The 18,324-nt window shown below is 36.6% G+C and overlaps 1 protein-coding gene across 2 annotated transcripts in view; it reads left to right on the top strand.

Annotated features, from left to right (window-relative positions):
* Positions 1-18,324, top strand: part of ANKRD31 (ankyrin repeat domain 31) — a 160,933-nt gene that overhangs the window by 123,354 nt on the left and 19,255 nt on the right. For both annotated transcript variants that reach the window (XM_045393864.3, XM_005557174.5), the window contains exons 17-21: positions 481-643; positions 2,189-2,304; positions 4,291-4,378; positions 9,129-9,225; positions 11,507-12,503. In XM_045393864.3, the coding sequence (XP_045249799.2) occupies positions 481-643; positions 2,189-2,304; positions 4,291-4,378; positions 9,129-9,225; positions 11,507-12,503 (1,461 nt within the window). The remainder of the gene's footprint in view (positions 1-480; positions 644-2,188; positions 2,305-4,290; positions 4,379-9,128; positions 9,226-11,506; positions 12,504-18,324) is intronic.

Raw genomic sequence — 18,324 nt, 5'->3', positions numbered from 1 at the left:
TCTAGATCTGTGCTGCCCAATATGGTAGCTACTAGCTACTTTTGCTATTCAAATTTAAATTAATTAAATAAAAAATTGATTTCTTCAGTCACATTAGCCACATTTCAAATGCTCAAAAGCCACATGTGATTAGTAGTTACCTTATTGGACAGAGCAGATATAGAACATTTTATTATTACAGAAAATTCTACTGGGCAGTTACTGATCTAGAACTGAACCTCCCTATGCCTACTTCTTACTGCAATGAATGCAGCATATTGTACTTTCATGTCTTTGTGTTTGGTTCTCTTGTCAGGACTAATCAGTCCAAATTGGATTAGTCTGCAATTGCCACATCGATTTTAATAAAAAAATTTCTTGACCTGAGTTTGAAAACTTTCTTTTGATAGCTTTTAATGCTTGGCAGTGGTGTTCGTGATGAAAACAGAAATTATTCATCTTTGGTGTCTATAGAGATAACTTTGAAAAAATACTTTGTAGGCAGCTGAGATTCTACTACAAAATGGAGCAAACCCTAATCAAAAAGATCAAAAACAGAAGAGTGCTTTGGATGAAGCAGATGATGAAAAAATGAAAGAATTACTAAAATCTTATGGTGCTATTGAGACTGATAATAGAGATGAGAGAGATGCTATAGTCAATGGTATGTATATCAATATTGCTGCTATTTTATACAGAGATATATCTCTGTTTAGGAAAATCTTCTGATTTGTTGTGTAAATTGTTTCATAACTAGGATAGATGTGTCCTATGTTTATTAAACTCTTCAAAAGCCATTATTTATTTTTAGAAATTAGCATTTAAAAATATGGTGTAATTTATAGATCATATGATCCTATTGGATTGGAGTTACATGTTGAAATGAAACCTATAGCATTCATCAAGCAAACATTAATCTCCCTAACATTAGATTTGAGATAGAGATGTAATTGAAGCCAGGCAGATCAGCTTAGTTGTAGTAGGGCTGGAAAAGGGGTGACATTATACTGAAGTTTTTGCAACTAAGATTCCATTACTTCAAAATTTGTAATGATTCATATATCAGTTGGATTCATGCCAACTTTTAAAGAATCTAGTATTCTAGCATATTAATTTGTTAAAGGAAATATACTTGTATATGTGTAATATATTTTGCAATGAAAAGAATATTTCAAGGGAATGTATGTACAATCAGGCAAAATTTTATGAACCATTTTAGCAATACTTTATACTTTATTAAGTATTGAGGAGAGGGAATTGTTCTTCCTTTTCCCTCATGCTCAAACCTTGACTCATAGAAGAAGATACTCAGGAATATATCTATATTCTCACCATGAGGGAGAATGCTGGGGAGAGCAATTGTGTAACACACTTCTCCCCTGGCCTACCAACATCCTTACCAACTGTTGATTTTCATGGAAGAATTACTAATATAATTGGTCAGAGCTAAGGATATTCATTGTGTTATATTTCACCAGTGGGCTAGATCATGGATAGGTCAAGGTCAAGAGTGAAACAAATTTCCTCTTTTCATTGCCTGTTACCATATAGTAAGTCCATAGGGTCAGGGCCTTTCTCAGAGGCCCAGCCATTTCACACTCCCTCTTCACAGCTATACCTGAAAGTTCCCATGATTTAGATTAGCTCAGTTTATCAGGGAAGTCTTGCATTTGGAGTTGTTGATAGATCTATTGTAAAGTGATAGATCTATTCCCACATATCTACTGTTTTTTGTTTCCTTGATCAGGTACCCCAGAAGGATGAAGAATATAGAGGACACTCATAATATAGAGAAAGGGAATCCAGAATGGGAGTAGGGTCCAAGAGAATTTACAGAGGCATTAATCAAGTCATGTGGACGTTGGAATCAGATAAGATCTGGTTTCAGTTCTGTGTGACATTGGGCAACTTCTTGAACCCCGCTAAGCCTCAATTTCCTCTTCTGCAAAATGGATATAATAAACTACCTACTTCACAGGTTCATATGAAGATTAAATGAGATGATTTATGGATAGTTTTTGGCACCCAGCATGTGACAAGTGCTCAGTAAATGTTAGCCATAAGTAGCCAATTGATGATGATGAGTACTGATTAAGATATAATAGTTGTAGACTTGACTTAGCCGTCTCATCTGCATCACATTAAAACTGAAAAATAACACTATATTTTTGCATATTCTTATTATATTTTCTAATTTTACTTTTTAAAGAAAAAATTCCTGCTGTCCAGTCTAAAAGACATAAACAGTGTTTTTGTGATGATGGCAAAACTATTGATTCACCTTTCCTTTCACACCAAGAAAGATCAAGTGAAAGCCTTTCTGTGGTGAGTGAAGTTAAAATTACTTCGTTCTTCATCTTAGAAAATGCCATTCTTTGAGCCAGCCAGTTAGTTATTGGCTAACGGCAATACTCTCCATTTTAATAACACAAAGATTGAAATTTTTTTATTATAAAAGATAAGATAATGAACAGAATGGGCCTGGAAGTTATGCTGTGTGGTTAACTCTTAATTATTTGCTTTGAATACAGAACTGTGGAGTAGCTGCTATCCTTTATACCTAGTTTGAGTTCTTTGGCTACTTCTTGTCCATAGACACTGCCACTGTCATAAATGTGTCTTTACTCACTTCCATAAGTGTCTAGGAGATGCAGGATATAGAAAAGATTCTGGAATCCAGACAGAGAAGAGGATTAAGCAGCCTGGTTTAGCTAACCTTGATCCCATATGGTTTATAGTAATACAATTTGCTGCAAAACCCACCATGTAAAGGTAGCTTTTGAAAAAAAGAACATAGCAGTTGCTTAATAAGATATATATACTGATTGAAATTCTTAGTTCGACCAAAACACAAAGCTTAACTAGACACAAAATCTCAACCAAGGTAGCATCCTCAGTGAAACCTTATTTCGGATAAGTCTTGGCCCATAGTGTCCAAGACTGAATACATTTACGATACAAGCAAAGCAGAAAGGAAAGTTGGCACCAAAAGATATTTCTTTGTCCTAATCTGTGGATAGAGCTTAGCCTGGGCACAAATTCTCATCTTCTGTTTGCTTTTATAACCATAAATCGTTCACTGTATAAAGCGGTAAACCTTAGTGGTATTTTTATTTTTGCTTGTTTTTTATATTTGTATTTTATAATTTCACTTGGATACATTTAATAAATGACAGCAGTAAGATTGCTTTACCAAATAATTAGATTATTTTATTACGTACTTTTTGAATATCTTTTGTGGGCACCAAAGTAAAATTTCAGGGCAACATATTTCAGAAGGCTTTGAGGATCTACATGTTTTAGAAATGAATGTGTATGGAGAGTATATTAAAGGATAGGTAATATGAGTCAATCAATCAATCATCATTAATGGAGTAATAGCTATGAACCCACAATGTTGAAACCATATACAAATATAAAAGGCATGCTTCTGCCCACAAGATCTCATTGTCCTGATGAGGAAATATAATGTATAAGACATTATTATGTTAGTGTTAAATTATGTAGCACTGAATTTCTTAATTCTGAGAAAAAGGAAATTAGCATGGATTGGATAAGTCAGAAGTTTCCTGTATGAATGGGTTTTATATGATTATAATATTCACTATTTAGGGAGTTCTTACTTCGTGCTGACATTGTCCTTAGCATTTTAATGTGTTATACAATTCAGTCACAGAGAGGATGAGTAACTTGCTGGAGTCACCTAGATAGGAAGAGGTGAAGCCAGGATTTACACCTGAAAGTCTGGTTCCAGAGCCTGCTCCACAATTCTCTCTCTCATAGGGAAAGAGAAGAATCAGGGCAGAGTGAATTGAAAGCATTCAAGGCAGGAAGATTGGTACTGACAAGGGCATGTAGAAGTAGTATTAAGTCCCCTTTGTGAATTTTTGAGAGCATAGTGTTTTGTACTTCTAAGATTAGGTATAAGATTTTAATAGTGTGCAGTGAAAGTCATAAGGCCTTAAAGTGAACTTGTTGTATATATGTACTTTCAATGTTATGTGATTTATTTTTCTCCTACACCTATAGTTTCAACAGAAGTCAGTGATAAATTGATTTCTTATGATTGCTACTTTTACATTCTATTTTCCAGGGTATCTACTACATAATTCAAAATATATTTGTTTGCTTTTGTTCAAATCTGCAACATTTATACAGTTAAAAAGTATGAGTACATTTTGAACATAGAGAGGAATGAGCATTTTTAGGAAAACTTTCTTTAGTATTTTATTTATTCTATGTTTGTCAATAGCATGTCAGAGAGCATATCTACCCCTTTGTAATGAAGTTTCAAATATTTTTATCTGACAGCATCAGACCCTCAGTGCCATTCTACAAGATATAGAAGAAAAACAAGAAAATTTATTAGAGTTTGAAATAAGAAACCCTGAAGATGCAGGTAAATATAGACTCATACTCAAGTATGATATTTTCAGATACCCAAGGTCATCTTCTTCTTAAGGTACATATTTATTTCAGAGCTCACAATGGCTGAAAAAGTGGTCTTCTATTTTTATGTGAGAGGATTTAAAGTGCTAGGAATTATTAATATCATTAAAAGTAACTTACTTAAAAAGTAAGTCCAAAGTAGACTTTTAATGATAGCTAAAAGGCTGATTTTATCATGATGCAAACCAGTAGTTTGTGTTGTTAAAGATACTTCTAGATGCAAAGTGCTGCATGAGTAATTTGAGAGACATTCAGAACTATGATCAGAGATAAGCTATACCAGTGATATGTTTAGATAATCCTATGACAGAAAATGTAAGATTGTGACAAGAGATGAGATTATGTTACCCTGTGGGTTGTCAGCTTCACCCAGCTATGGTAACCCTTAAAAGTAGATCAGAAATAGTGCAGTGGAAGGTGGTGCAGCAGTGACACAAGGAAAGCAAATCCTCCTGCTTTCAGAAGAGCACATATAACAGGTGGATGTCTGACTGCAAAGATATCTTCCTGTTTTCAAAACACTAAAGATTCAAAATAGCAAATTAGACTCTGATCCCTGACCTAATAATCTTAATTTCTCAAACTTCAGTGAATATATGCAAGCCCTTGATGACTCACATATATATTTTTTGAGTTATGATTTATAAGGTGGAAAGTAGTTCCTGATAAATTCAAATCTGTGAATGTAAAAGTTAGTTAAAAGTAGTAACTAAAAGTAAGGTAATTTAAAGTACCTCATCAACCTTTTGTATAGCAGGATATAACTGTTCATCTCTTGTCCTAACTCATGTTTGTATAGTCTTTAAAAAAATCATCTCCTTTAAAATTTTACACATTCTACTTTTCATCCAGGCCTAACATGGTACGTGTTATGTTTGGAGGAAACTAATAGAAAATAATTCATACCCCCAAACAAAAATGTACAGTTAGTATATTTATTTCATTTACTATTTGTAATATCTTTTGCATCCAAGATGATTATTCCAAGTTTATAATTTTTTTCATTATGGAAGGCATACAGATATACTTCAAGAAAAAGAGAAAACTGCTAAAATTAGCTATTGTCCTACCACAATATTTTGTTTTATTTCCAGACGCCCGCCCCACATTTTTTTTTTGTCTGAGAACATAATAATGCAATTAGACCTCAGTAAAACTCTTAAAAACATAGTTTTGATCATGATAGATATGGTAATTTTGCGTTTTTTTCAGTCTTCATTCCTAGTGTTCAATAAATGTTCCACAGTTTCCTAAATTTTTCCCTTTTTGTTGAACATTTGGATGATTTCCAATTTTTTGCTGTTCTTCTACAATATGTAGCTTTTTCTGGACGTATTATCTTCTTCGGAAAGATTAACAGAATTGTAACTATTGGGTCAAATTATATAAGCATTTTAAATCTATTGATTTATATTGATAAATTCTATTTTATAGATAGTACTAATTTTCATGTTGGAAGTGAAAATACTGATGCTACTAGCAGTGTACACATTAGTGTCTTTGTGTACACAGCTAGTAGCATCAGTATTTTCATTTTAAATAAACTTACTAGTTTAATAAGAAAAATATGTCTGATATTTTCATTTGCCATGTTGCTTATTAGTGGTACTTTTTTTTTTTTTTTGAGATGGAGTTTCATTCTGTCACCAGGCTAGAGTGCAGTGGTGCGATCTCAGCTCACTGCAACTTCCGCCTCCCAGGTTCAAGCGATTCCTCTGCCTCAGCCTCCCTAGGAGCTGGGACTATGGGCGCATGTACCATGCCCAGCTAATTTTTGTATTTTTAGTAAAGACAGTATTTCACCATGTTGGCCAGGATGGTCTTGATCTCTTGACCTCGTGATCTGCCCACCTCGGTCTTCCACAGTGCTGGGATTACAGACGTGAACCACTGCACCCGACCCAATGGTACTTTTTCACTAGTTTTATTCCCTATTTTGAGAAGTGTTTCTATTATTTGTTTATTCATCAAGTGGAGCCTATTTATGTGTTACAATTACTTACCCCTTTTCCACCATAACTGCTGCAAATACTTTTTCAGTTACTTGTCTTTTTCTTTGCAATGTGTGTTAGTTTTTGTTTAAATATATACAATTACAAATTCTGTATAGTAAAAATTCATCGGCCTTTTTCTATTTATTTGAATGCCTCTAAAATTAGGAGCTTCTCCCCACCACCCCCAGGTTTTGTAGTTTAATTTTATTATATTATAGCCAATACATTGAATAATCTTGATGCTTTTATTTTTGTCTTACTGCCCTTAAGGAAGGAGAGGTAAGGCAGTGGGACCCTGGAGCTCTTGGATGGTAACTAATTACTGACTGTGGTTGGCTCTACCACTCCCTGACAGGTGTTTAAAACTCAGTCTCTGGAGAGCAGTTTTCTAAGACTCTTCTGAAATTTCTCTATGGCCCATCAGGTTGGAACTCCTATGATGTGGGCAATACACACTGCCCTTTCCCTATGTCCTCTCAGTCTTCTCTCAGCTTCTTCTTTTTTTTTTCTTTCTAATGAACCATCCTACACAGACTCTCACTGTCAGGTGGAAGCCCTCATAGGCAGGGTCACAGGGCAGGCTTCACAACAAGTCCTCGTGACCTTTGCACCTCACGCCCACTGTTAGAAGGGAAGATAATTAATTCTCAGCTCAGCAGCAACTTTCTTTTGGCCCTGCTGAGGTAGCTTCTCATTTTTCAAGGTCTCTAGATATTCAAGAAGGAAGCCAGATACCAATTCATTAGCACCTCAACTTAGAGTTCAGTTAGGTTGTCTAAATAATCCTTTGAGGAACTTACCCTAGCAGGCTTGAGGTAAAGGAGAGAATCCCCTTTACCCCTTACTCCTGCTGCTGAATATGCAGATTCCCACTCAGGTAAGCAACTGCTCTCTAAAGAAATCTTTTTTCAAATTCACCCTCCTCCACATCTGACACTTGTTACAGCTTTGATCTGGCTGAGGGATCTGAGTAATGAGTCCCATTTTGTACATCTTTGAAAATTTTTCTGAAAGAGACCTTGCATTCACTTTTCTATCAGTTATCAACTGAACTGCTTCAACTGAACTGAGGCAGAAAATTGCCGTTGTTAATATTTTATAAATTTTCCCTAAGCATTCTAATGCATAATTCATCTGAAATTTTTTTCTGTATTTAAGGATAGAATAGGCTTACCCCGTATTACAACCCATTTATTCATCGCTATTTGTTGAATAATTTCTCTCATCCTCGTTGTTTTGTAATACCTAATCAAGTAATAAAATATTACACATATTAGGACAATTATAGATTCTCTTTAATATACCATTGATTAATATCATCTTTGATAAAGAAGTGTGTGATACCAAACTATATATAAAATATATTTCTGTTGTTTCTTATAGAAACATACTGAATATTTTAAGTTCCTGTAGTATGTTATTTTTACCTATGGTTTAAAATTCAGTTGGAAAAGCTGGGATGACAGGGCACATAGATAATTTAAAATGTCTTTTAATAAACAGTGTCAAATCTGCTGAACAAAGTTATATCTAAATTCTTATTGATTGTACACATTTTCCTCCTTTGTTAGAATATGCATCATATTGTGAAACTAATCCTTAACTACAGTATTAGGGTGATAGAAACTACTCTGAGGACACTGACTCAATACTTATCAAATCATTTGTCTGATTTGCTGAGGGAATTTCTGAAACGAATTCTACCTCTGAACCTCATGTCATTTTCTACCACAGATTTTCTCCAGTTACTTTATGCAGAAAAATGTGCATTGGTCCAAAAAATTAGGAAAAATTTTAAGAAACAAAGCCAAAAGTGAAAGAAACAACAAGTAGCTTAAAAGAATTAAAATATATGCATTTAACCCTTTCAGTTTCCTACTTGTGCATCTGGATTTGTACATAACCCACATTTGTGGGTAATCATGTGGATCTGTGTTGGGAGGAAGGTCATTATGCCTTTACTTGGAAAGCAAAGGAAGAAAGTTGGAAAAATTTAAGTAATTATTGTAATGGTGGTTTGTAAGATCTACAGGTGACCTTAGGTATCATATAGTACCATGTAAATGTTATTATAAGTGCAAAGAACAAGAACTGACAGCATGATTCTATTTTTTAAGTGCATATAATGTATAATTATACATAGTGTAAGTATTTAAAATAATAAATATATAACACAAATTTTACAAACACACACACCCCTAAAGTATTAACAGTAATCTCCTTTGTTGAATACATTAGAGGAAAAGCAGTGGGGTGAGTAGGGATTCTCTTACTTTTCATCTTTGTAAATATTTATATGGTTTGAAAAAATTTTACAATGTTAATGTATTCCTTTTGTATTTTAAAAAATAAAATAATTTTAACAGACAAAATATCTTCTTTTACTACCTTCATTTCACAGGTAAGAAAGTTAACCGTGTAAGTTACATGACTTATCCAGGCTCACAAAACTTAGTCAGTGGGGCAACAGGATTAGAACTCAGGCTGGCCTACTCTTTTACAGTATTCTTATCTATACACTTCAGGGCATTTCCGTAGATTGACATTGTTAAGTAAGCCTTAATTGAGATATCTGGGTCATTAATACTGGGGAAGAGCATAGGGAATAATGGCTTTTTAAAATTAACAATAGGGCTAATTCTCATATGACCAAATTTGACATTCACTATCCTTCAGTTAGCTAACTTTTTATTGTCATGTTTCTAGAACAATACATTGAGAAGATGTTAAATATAAAAGAGATTATGGATAATGTGCTTGCCAAGCAGAAAGCAGAAAGGGATGATCTGGCTAAAAAATACAGGTGAGTAGAAAAAGGAAAAAAAGAAGAGTGCTTCTGAGTTTCTAGAATTTTTCCTTTTTAGCTGCAGTAGTTGTCTAGATTTCTTAAGAATACAAAAACACATTGCTTACGGCCAAAAAATGACTTTATAAGGTTGTCTCATCTTTTACCACCGTGGAAAATTATGCTTCCCAGAAAGGTATTTTTCTACATTATTACTTGAAATAGTCAAAAAACAACATTTCAATATCTTAAAAAGTTGTCTACAGTAGAGAATTTTATGAAAGCTTTTCTGGTTGTGAATCCCACAGATAAATTTATTTCTTTAGCACACTCAAATTTTCTACACTAAAAAAAGTTTCTTTTTGCTGTCACAAATGTCCCTCTAATTATTGTATTTCTAAAATCCCAAGGTCCTTAAAGAGTTTTGTCCTGATTATATTGGTTTATACCTCTTCTCATATTTTTTGTGAAAAAAAGTTACTTTTTTTTTCTTGTTTTGTCATTATTTTTTATTAGTTTTTAATAGACTTAACTACTTATGCTCCTTATTCTTTATTCACCATTTTCTAAACGTGTCCTTATATATTCTTCTCTTATAATCATTTAATGTCTATTATGTATTCAATTTTTTTCTGAACTTATTTTTAAAAATCAGTTTTCTATTTTTATTTTTAATCCCCATTTTGCCTTCTTCTCCAGTGAAGAGCTAACATAAGTTCCCTTCTATTTCGTCCTTGTTTTCCTGTCAATATAAAGCAGTGAGCTTCTATAATCTACATATGGGTAATTTTAGGGGACTTTAGAGAGGCTTGCTTGAATTTCCTTTAGTGTCCTGTGGTTAACAATGTACTACACCTGGAATTTTCAAAAGTTTCTGATCAATTGGAGTTTCACTATGTAAATTCTTTTTAATATTGCTATAAGACTTCACATCTTGGTGTGGGTAATCTGAAGTTTTGTCTCTGAACTCCTTGTTTCACATAGTTTTAAGTCTGATGTTATGCATTTCTTTTGCATTTTATGCTACCAGTTGTTTGCTAATCTGAGTCCTTCTTCTTGCTGATTTTTTCACTTATGTATACTACTTCTTTTAACATCCAGTCTGCTGGGAGTTTAGTATCAGCTCTAAACTTTGATAGGAGAGGCAAGATATATATCTATACTATTGCTTTTCCTTAAAACAGCAGCTCTTAAACTGTGGTCCAGGGAACCCTGGTGGGGTTCCTGAGACCGTTTCACAGGATCTGTGAAGTCAAAACTATTTTTTAATAATAATACTAAGATGTTATTGCTCTCTTGCTCTCATTCTCTCATGAATGTACAGTGGAATTTTTCAGAGGCCACATGATACATGATAAAGCCTGATAGAATGTGTTGTGTATTCTTTTGTTTAAAAAGTTTTCTCAGTTTTAATTTCTAAAACAGTAAATACTGATAGATATTCATACACACAAAAGCTGTTTGGGTTCCTCAATAATTTTTAAAAGTTCAGATAGTTCCTGAGACCAAAAAGTTTGAGAACCGCTGAAAACAAAGTATCTGATAATCTGAAGGTCAGGGTGGGATTGGTGGGCATAATCAAAAGACAAAAGTATGAACATGTGAAAAGCCATTTCCTCTTCCTTAGTCCTCAGGGCCTTGAGAAATTCAGTTTGGGGAAGACACACAGAATGATGCTTTCCTGGGTAGTCCCTCTGGACTTGGAAGTGTCTTCATACAGGTTCAAAATACAATTACGGTAATTACTTGGGGAACAAACATTTCTCAGGTCTAGCTGAAGTATGATTATTCACAAAACAATCTTGTTCTTCCATAGCTAAGAGAACCTGAATAGAACTTTCAAATTGTACTTACTAATAAACAGGTAAGCAAGCCCCAAATTTGAAGAATGATGACTTTCCTTAGCCACCAATTGCTACCTTCCAACCTATAGATGCTACCTTCCAATCTATAGATGTTTAGATAGATGATCCAAGTTTTGTTTATCTTTTAGAGTTGACTCACAATTGATAATAATGATATGAATATAAAATCTTGATAACCTTACTGTCAACTCCTTAAGAAAAGGGCACACTTATCTTAAATAAAGGAATCAGTTTCCTCTCAAAGGAAATATTTTGTGTCAACAGGCTGCAGGTGGTCAGATTAAAAAAATCAAAGGCAGTAAATTGCACAGGTATAGTTCTGTGTATTTTAAAGTTATTAAAATTGAGACAAAGTATCTTTGACCTCTAAATGACTGCTTTAAAAAGTTTTCTGCTGTTACTGCATTTTTTTCTCTTTCTGTTTCTTCCTATAGGATATCCATAGAGTCATTTAAGCATGGAGCCCTGAGAGAACAATTGGCCAACTTGGTGGCAAGACAGAAGAGTCTTTTAGTTGTGGCAAAAAAACAGAAAAGAATAAGCCTGAAAATTCAAAACTATAAGAATGTTACATCATTGCCTTGTCTTAGTTTAAGGAAGTTCCCACCCAGGTCAGAAAACTGCAGTGAAAAGGACAACCAAGAACTCACTAGTCTGGAAAATTTAGAGCATCCGCAATCAGGTTTACTTTCTCCTGTTTGTGGAAGCATGCAGGAAACACAATTGTCTCTGGAAACTTGGAACTACAGCCAAAATACCAACATTTGTCTAAATTCAGAGGCAGTGAGAAGGGGAGAATTTTCTGGAAATGATGTGAATTCTAAACAAAATGTCAGTGATTGTACCTTGGATGGTTTTCCAAAATCCCAACATTCAGATGGCACAGAGAATAATAAATTACCATCCCAACCTGTTGCTTTTATTGGTCAAACAGAATATTCACAGAAAGAGAAAGAGAATGATCTTACAGAAGCTACAGACAAAGACCATGAATTCTGTATTCCTTCCCCAGTAATCGGCAAATTAAATATTTCAGAAACTGCAAGTGTCCTTGCCGAAAATTCTGCCCATCCATCAAATATTATTTGTGATCAGGACCTTTCCAATTATCATCCCAAAAGAGGAAACAGGAAAACAACTTCCTGGCAATCACCTACAGGGGCATCAGAATCCCTGGCACATCAAGGGGTTGCTGTCTTAGGCAGTGATACAGTGCATCCGATGAAACCATGTCGTAAAAAATCAGTTTCTGCTGTTCCACGTGCAAATGACAGTCAGATCTCCTCTTCCTCTGGATCTGGGCAACAAGATATTATAAAAAAGCCTTTAAACTACAGTACAGCTCCTAAAAAGAAATGTATTCAGATAAAAGATTTGATATTACTAGGAAGAATTAACCCAGGAAATAACATTCTGGAATTCAAAACACAGGTATTCTATATTTTATTCTCTAAAATCATGCAAATTTTATAAATAAGTTAGTAAATGTTGCTGTCACATAATATAGACATTTAGCTCTGATTTGGGAAATGGGGTTTTGCTGGGCTTCCTGAATGGAGGGACACAACCATTGTATTCTTAGCAAGTGAATTCATATTTCTGAAATTGCCCTGATACATTTATTTTTATTTTTTAAATTTTAATTTTTAAGTTCCAGGATACATGTGCAGATTGTGCAGGTTTGTTACGTAGATAAACAAGTGGCATGGTGGTTTACTGCACCTGTCAACCCATAACCTAGGTATTAAACCCAGCATGCATTGGCTATTTTTCCTAATGCTCTCCCTCCCTCAACCCCATTCCCCAACAGGCCCCAATGCGTGCTGTTCCCCTTCCTGTGTCCACGTGTTCTCATTGTTCAGCTCCCACTTATAAGTCAGAACATGCAGCATTTGATTTTCTATTCCTACATTAGTTTGCTGAGGATAATGGCTTCCAGCTGCGTTCATGTCTCTGCAGAGGACATGATCTCATTCCTTTTTATGGCTGCATAGTATTCCATGGAGTATATGTACCACATTTTGTTTATCTGGTCTATCATTGATGGGCATTTGGTTGATTCCATGTCTTTGCTATTGTGAACAGTGCTGCAGTGACCATACATGTGCATGTATCTTTGTAACAGAATAATTTATATTCCTTTGGGTATATGCCCAGTAATAGGATTGCTGGGGCAAATGGTATTTCTGGTTCTAGATCTTTGAGGAGTCACCACACTGTCTTTCACAATGGTTGAACTAATTTACATTCCCACCAACAGTATAAAAGCATTCCTATTTATCTGCAACCTCGCCAGCATCGGTTGTTTCTTGACTTTTTAATAATCACTGTTCTGACTGGTGTGAGAAGGTATCTCATAGTGGTTTTGATTTGCATTTCTCTAATGATCAGTGATGTTGAGCTTTTATTCATATGTTTTTTTGGCCATATGAATGTCTTCTTTAAACCTGACAAAAACAAGCAATGGAGAAATGATTCCCTATTTAATAAATGCTGCTGAGAGAACTGGCTAACCATATGCAGAAAATTGAAACTGGACCCCTTCCTTACACCTTATACAAAAATTAACTCAAGATGGATTAAAGGATCAGAGGTTCCAAGATGGCCAAATAGGAACAGCTCTAGTCTACAGCTCCTAGCGTGAGCAACTCAGAAGACAGGTGATTTCTGCATTTCGAACTGAGGTACTGGGTTCATCTCACTGGGGCTTGTCGGAGAGTGGGTGCAGCCCATGGAGCATGAGTCAAAGCAGGGCGGGGCATCGCCTCACCAGGGAAGTACAAGGGGTCGGGGAATTCCCTTTCCTAGCCAAGGGAAGCTATGACAGATGGTACCTGGAAAATCAGGACACTCCCACCCTAATACTGCACTCTTCCCATGGTCTTAGCAAACGACACACTAGGAGATTATATCCCACGCCTGGCTTGGAGGGTCCCACGCCCACGGAGCCTCACTCACTGCTAGCATAGCAGTCTGAGATCGAACTGTAAGGTGACAGCAAGGCTGGGGGAGGGGCATCCACCATTGCTGAGGCTTGAGTAGGTAAAAAAAAACAGCCAGGAAGCTCAAACTGGGTGGAGCCCACCACATCCCAAGGAGGCCTGCCTGCCTCCGTAGACTCCACCTCTGGGGGCAGGACATAGCTGAACAAAAGGCAGCAGAAACTTCTGCAGACTTAAACGTCCATCTGACAGCTTTGAAGAGATTAGTGGTTCTCCCCGCATGGAGTTTGAGATCTGAGAACGGACAGACTGCCTCTTCAAGTGGGTCCCTGAACACCGAGTAGCCTAACTGGGAGGTACCTCCCAGTAGGGGCCAACTGACACCTCATACGGCTGGGTGCCCCTCTAAGACGAAGCTTCCAGAGGAAGAATCAGGCAGCAACATTTTCCGTTCTGCAATATTTGCTGTTCTGCAGCCTCTGCCGGTGATACCCAGGCAAACAGGGTCTGGAGTGGACCTCCAGCAAACTCCAACAGACCTGCAGCTGAGGGTCCTGACTGTTAGAAGGAAAACTAACAAACAGAAAGGACATCCACACCAAAACTCCATCTGTACGTCACCATCATCAAAAACCAAAGGTAGATAAAATGACAAAGATGGGGAGAAACCAGAGCAGAAAAGCTGAAAATTCTAAATATCAGAGTGCCTCTTCTCCTCCAAAGGAACGCAGCTCCTCGCCAGAAACAGAACAAAGCTGGATGGAGAATGACTTTGAGGGGTGGAGAGAAGGCTTCAAATGATTGGTAATAACAAACTCCGAGCTAAAGGAGGATGTTTAAACCCATCGCAAAGAAGCTAAAAACCTTGAAAGAAAATTAGACGAATGGCTAATTAGAATAAACAGCATAAAGAAGACCTTAAATGACCTGATGGAGCTGAAAACCATGGCACGAGAACTACATGACGCATGCACAAACTTCAGTAGCCAATTCGATCAAGTGGAAGAAAGGGTATCAGTGATTGAAGATCAAATGAATGAAATGAAACAGGAGGAGAAGTTTAGAGAATAAAGAGTAAAAAGAAACAAACAAAGACTCCAAGAAATATGGGACTATGTGAAAAGACCAAATCTACATCTGATCGGTGTACCTGAAAGTGGCAGGGAGAATGGAACCAAATTGGAAAACACTCTTCAGGATATTATCCAGGAGAACTTCCCCAACCTAGCAAGGCAGGCCAACATTCAAATTCAGGAAATACAGAGAACGCCATAAAGATACTCCTCAAGAAGAGCAACTCCAAGTCACATAATTGTCAGATTCACCAAAGTTGAAATGAAGGAAATAATGTTAAGGGCAGCCAGAGAGAAAGGTCAAGTTACTCACAAAGGGAAGCCCATCAAACTAACAGCAGATCTCTTGGCAGAAACTCTACAAGCCAGAAGACAGTGGGGGCCAATATTCAACATTCTTAAAGAATTTTCAGCCCAGAATTTCATATCCAGCCAAACTAAGTTTCACAAGTGAAGGAGAAATAAAATCCTTAAAAGACAAGCAAATGCTGAGAGATTTTGTCACCACCAGGACTGCCTTACAAGAGCTCCTGAAGGAATCACTAAACATGGAAAGGAACAACTGGTACCAGCCCCTGCAAAAACATGTCAAATTGTAAAGACCATCAATGCTAAGAGGAAACCGCATCAACTAACGAGCAAAATAACCAGCTAACATCATAATGACAGGATCAAATTAACACATAATAATATTAACCTTAAATGAAAATGGGCTAACTGCTCCAGTTAAAAGACACAGACTGCCAAATTGGAAAAAGAGTCAAGACCCAACAGTGTGCTGTATTCAGGAGACCCATCTCATGGGCAGAGACACACATAGGCTCAAAATAAAGGGATGGAGGAAGATCTACCAAGCAAATGGAAAATAGAAAAAAGCAGGGGTTGCATCCTAGTCTCTGATAAAACAGACTTTAAACCGACAAAGACCAAAAGAGACAAAGAAGGCCATTACATAATGGTAAAGGATCAATTCAACAAGAAGAGCTAACTATCCTAAATATATATGCACCCAATACAGGAACACCCAGATTCATAAAGCAAGTCCTCAGAGACCTACAAAGAGACTTAGACTCCCACACAATAATAATGGGAGACTTTAACACCCCACTGTCAACATTAGACAGATCAACAAGACAAAGGGTTAACAAGGATATCCAAGAATTGAACTCAGCTCTTCACCAAGCAGACCTAATAGACATCTACAGAACTGTCCACCCCAAATCAACAGAATATACATTCTTCTCAGCACCACATCACACTTATTCCAAAATTTTTTTTTTTTTTTTTTTTTTTTTTTTTTGAGACGGAGTCTCGCTCTGTCACCCAGGCTGGAGTGCGGTGGCCGGATCTCAGCTCACTGCAAGCTCCGCCTCCCGGGTTCACGCCATTCTCCTGCCTCAGCCTCCCGAGTAGCTGGGACTATAGGCGCCCGCCACCTCGCCCGGCTAGTTTTTTGTATTTTTTAGTAGAGACGGGGTTTCACCGTGTTAGCCAGGATGGTTTCGATCTCCTGACCTCGTGATCCGCCCGTCTCGGCCTCCCAAAGTGCTGGGATTACAGGCGTGAGCCACCGCGCCCGGCCTTATTCCAAAATTGACCACATAGTTGGAAGAAAAGCACTCCTCATCAAATGTAGAAGAACAGATATTATAGCAAACTGTCTCTCAGACTACAGTGCAATCAAAGTAGAACTCAGGATTAAGAAACTCACTAAAAACTGCTCAACTACATGGAAACTGAACAACCTGCTCCTGAATGACTACTGGGTACTTAACGAAATGAAGGCAGAAATAAAGATGTTCTTTGAAACCAATGAGAACAAAGATACAACATACCAGAATCTCTGGGACACATTTAAAGCAGTATGTAGAGGGAAATTTATAGCACTAAATGCCCACAAGAGAAAGCAGGAAAGATCTAAAATTGACACCCTAACATCACAATTAAAAGAACTAGAGAAGCAAGAGCAACCACATTCAAAAGCTAGCAGAAGGTGAGAAATAACTAAGATCAGAGCAGAACTGACGGAGTTAGAGACACAAAAAAAAACTTCAAAAAATCAATGAATCCAGGAGCTGATTTTTTGAAAAGATCAACAAAATTAATAGACCACTAGCAAGACTAGTAAAGAAGAAAAGAGGGAAGAACCCAATAGGCACAATAAAAAATGATAAAGGGGATATCATCACTGATCCCACAGAAATAGAAACTACAATCAGAGAATACTATAAATACCTCTATACAAATAAACTAGAAAATCTAGAAGAAATGGATAAATTCCTGGACACATACACCCTCCCAAGACTAAACCAGGAAGAAGTTGAGTCTCTGAATAGACCAATAACAGGCTCTGAAATTGAAGCAATAATTAATAGCCTGACAACCAAAAAAAGTCCAGGACCAGATGGATTCACAGGCTAATTCTACCAGAGGTACAAGGAGGAGCTGGTACCATTCCTTCTGAAACTATTCCAATCAATAGAAAAAGAGGGAATCCTCCCTAACTCATTTTATGAGGCAGCATCATCCTGATACTAAAGCCTGGTAGAGACACAACAAAAAAAGAGAAGTTTAGACCAATATCCCTGATGAACATCGATGCAAAAATCCTCAATGAAATACTGGCAAACCGAATCCAGCAGCAGATCAAAAAGCTTATCCACCATGATCAAGTTGGCTTCATCCCTGGGGTGCAAGTCTGGTTCAACATATGAAAATCAATAAATGTAATCCATCATAAAAACAGAACCAAAGACAAAAACCACATGATTATCTCAATAGATGCAGAAAAGGCCTTCGACAAAATTCAACAGCCCTTCTTGCTAAAAACTCTCAATAAACTAGGTACTGATGGGACATATCTGAAAATAATGAGAGCTATTTATGACAAACCCACAGCCAATATCATACTGAATGGGCAAAAACTGGAAGCATTCCCTTTGAAAACCTGCACAAGACAGGGATGCCCTCTCTCACCACTCCTATTCAACATAGTGTTGGAAGTTCTGGCCAGGGCAATCAGGCAGGAGAAAGAAATAAAGGGAATTCAATTAGGAAAAGAGGAAGTCCAATTGTCCCTGTTTTCAGATGACATGATTGTATATTTAGAAAACCCCATCGTCTCACCCCAAAGCCTTCTTAAGCTGATAAGCAACTTCAGCAAAGTCTCAGGATACAAAATCAATGTGCAAAAATCACAAGAATTCCCATACACCAATAACAGACAGACAGCCAAAT

Source organism: Macaca fascicularis, chromosome 6 (genome assembly GCF_037993035.2).
Source record: "Macaca fascicularis isolate 582-1 chromosome 6, T2T-MFA8v1.1".
Classification (NCBI taxonomy): Eukaryota; Metazoa; Chordata; class Mammalia; order Primates; family Cercopithecidae; genus Macaca; species Macaca fascicularis.
The sequence above is the reverse complement of the archived record's forward strand: the minus strand, read 5'-3'. Positions and strand labels throughout refer to the sequence as shown.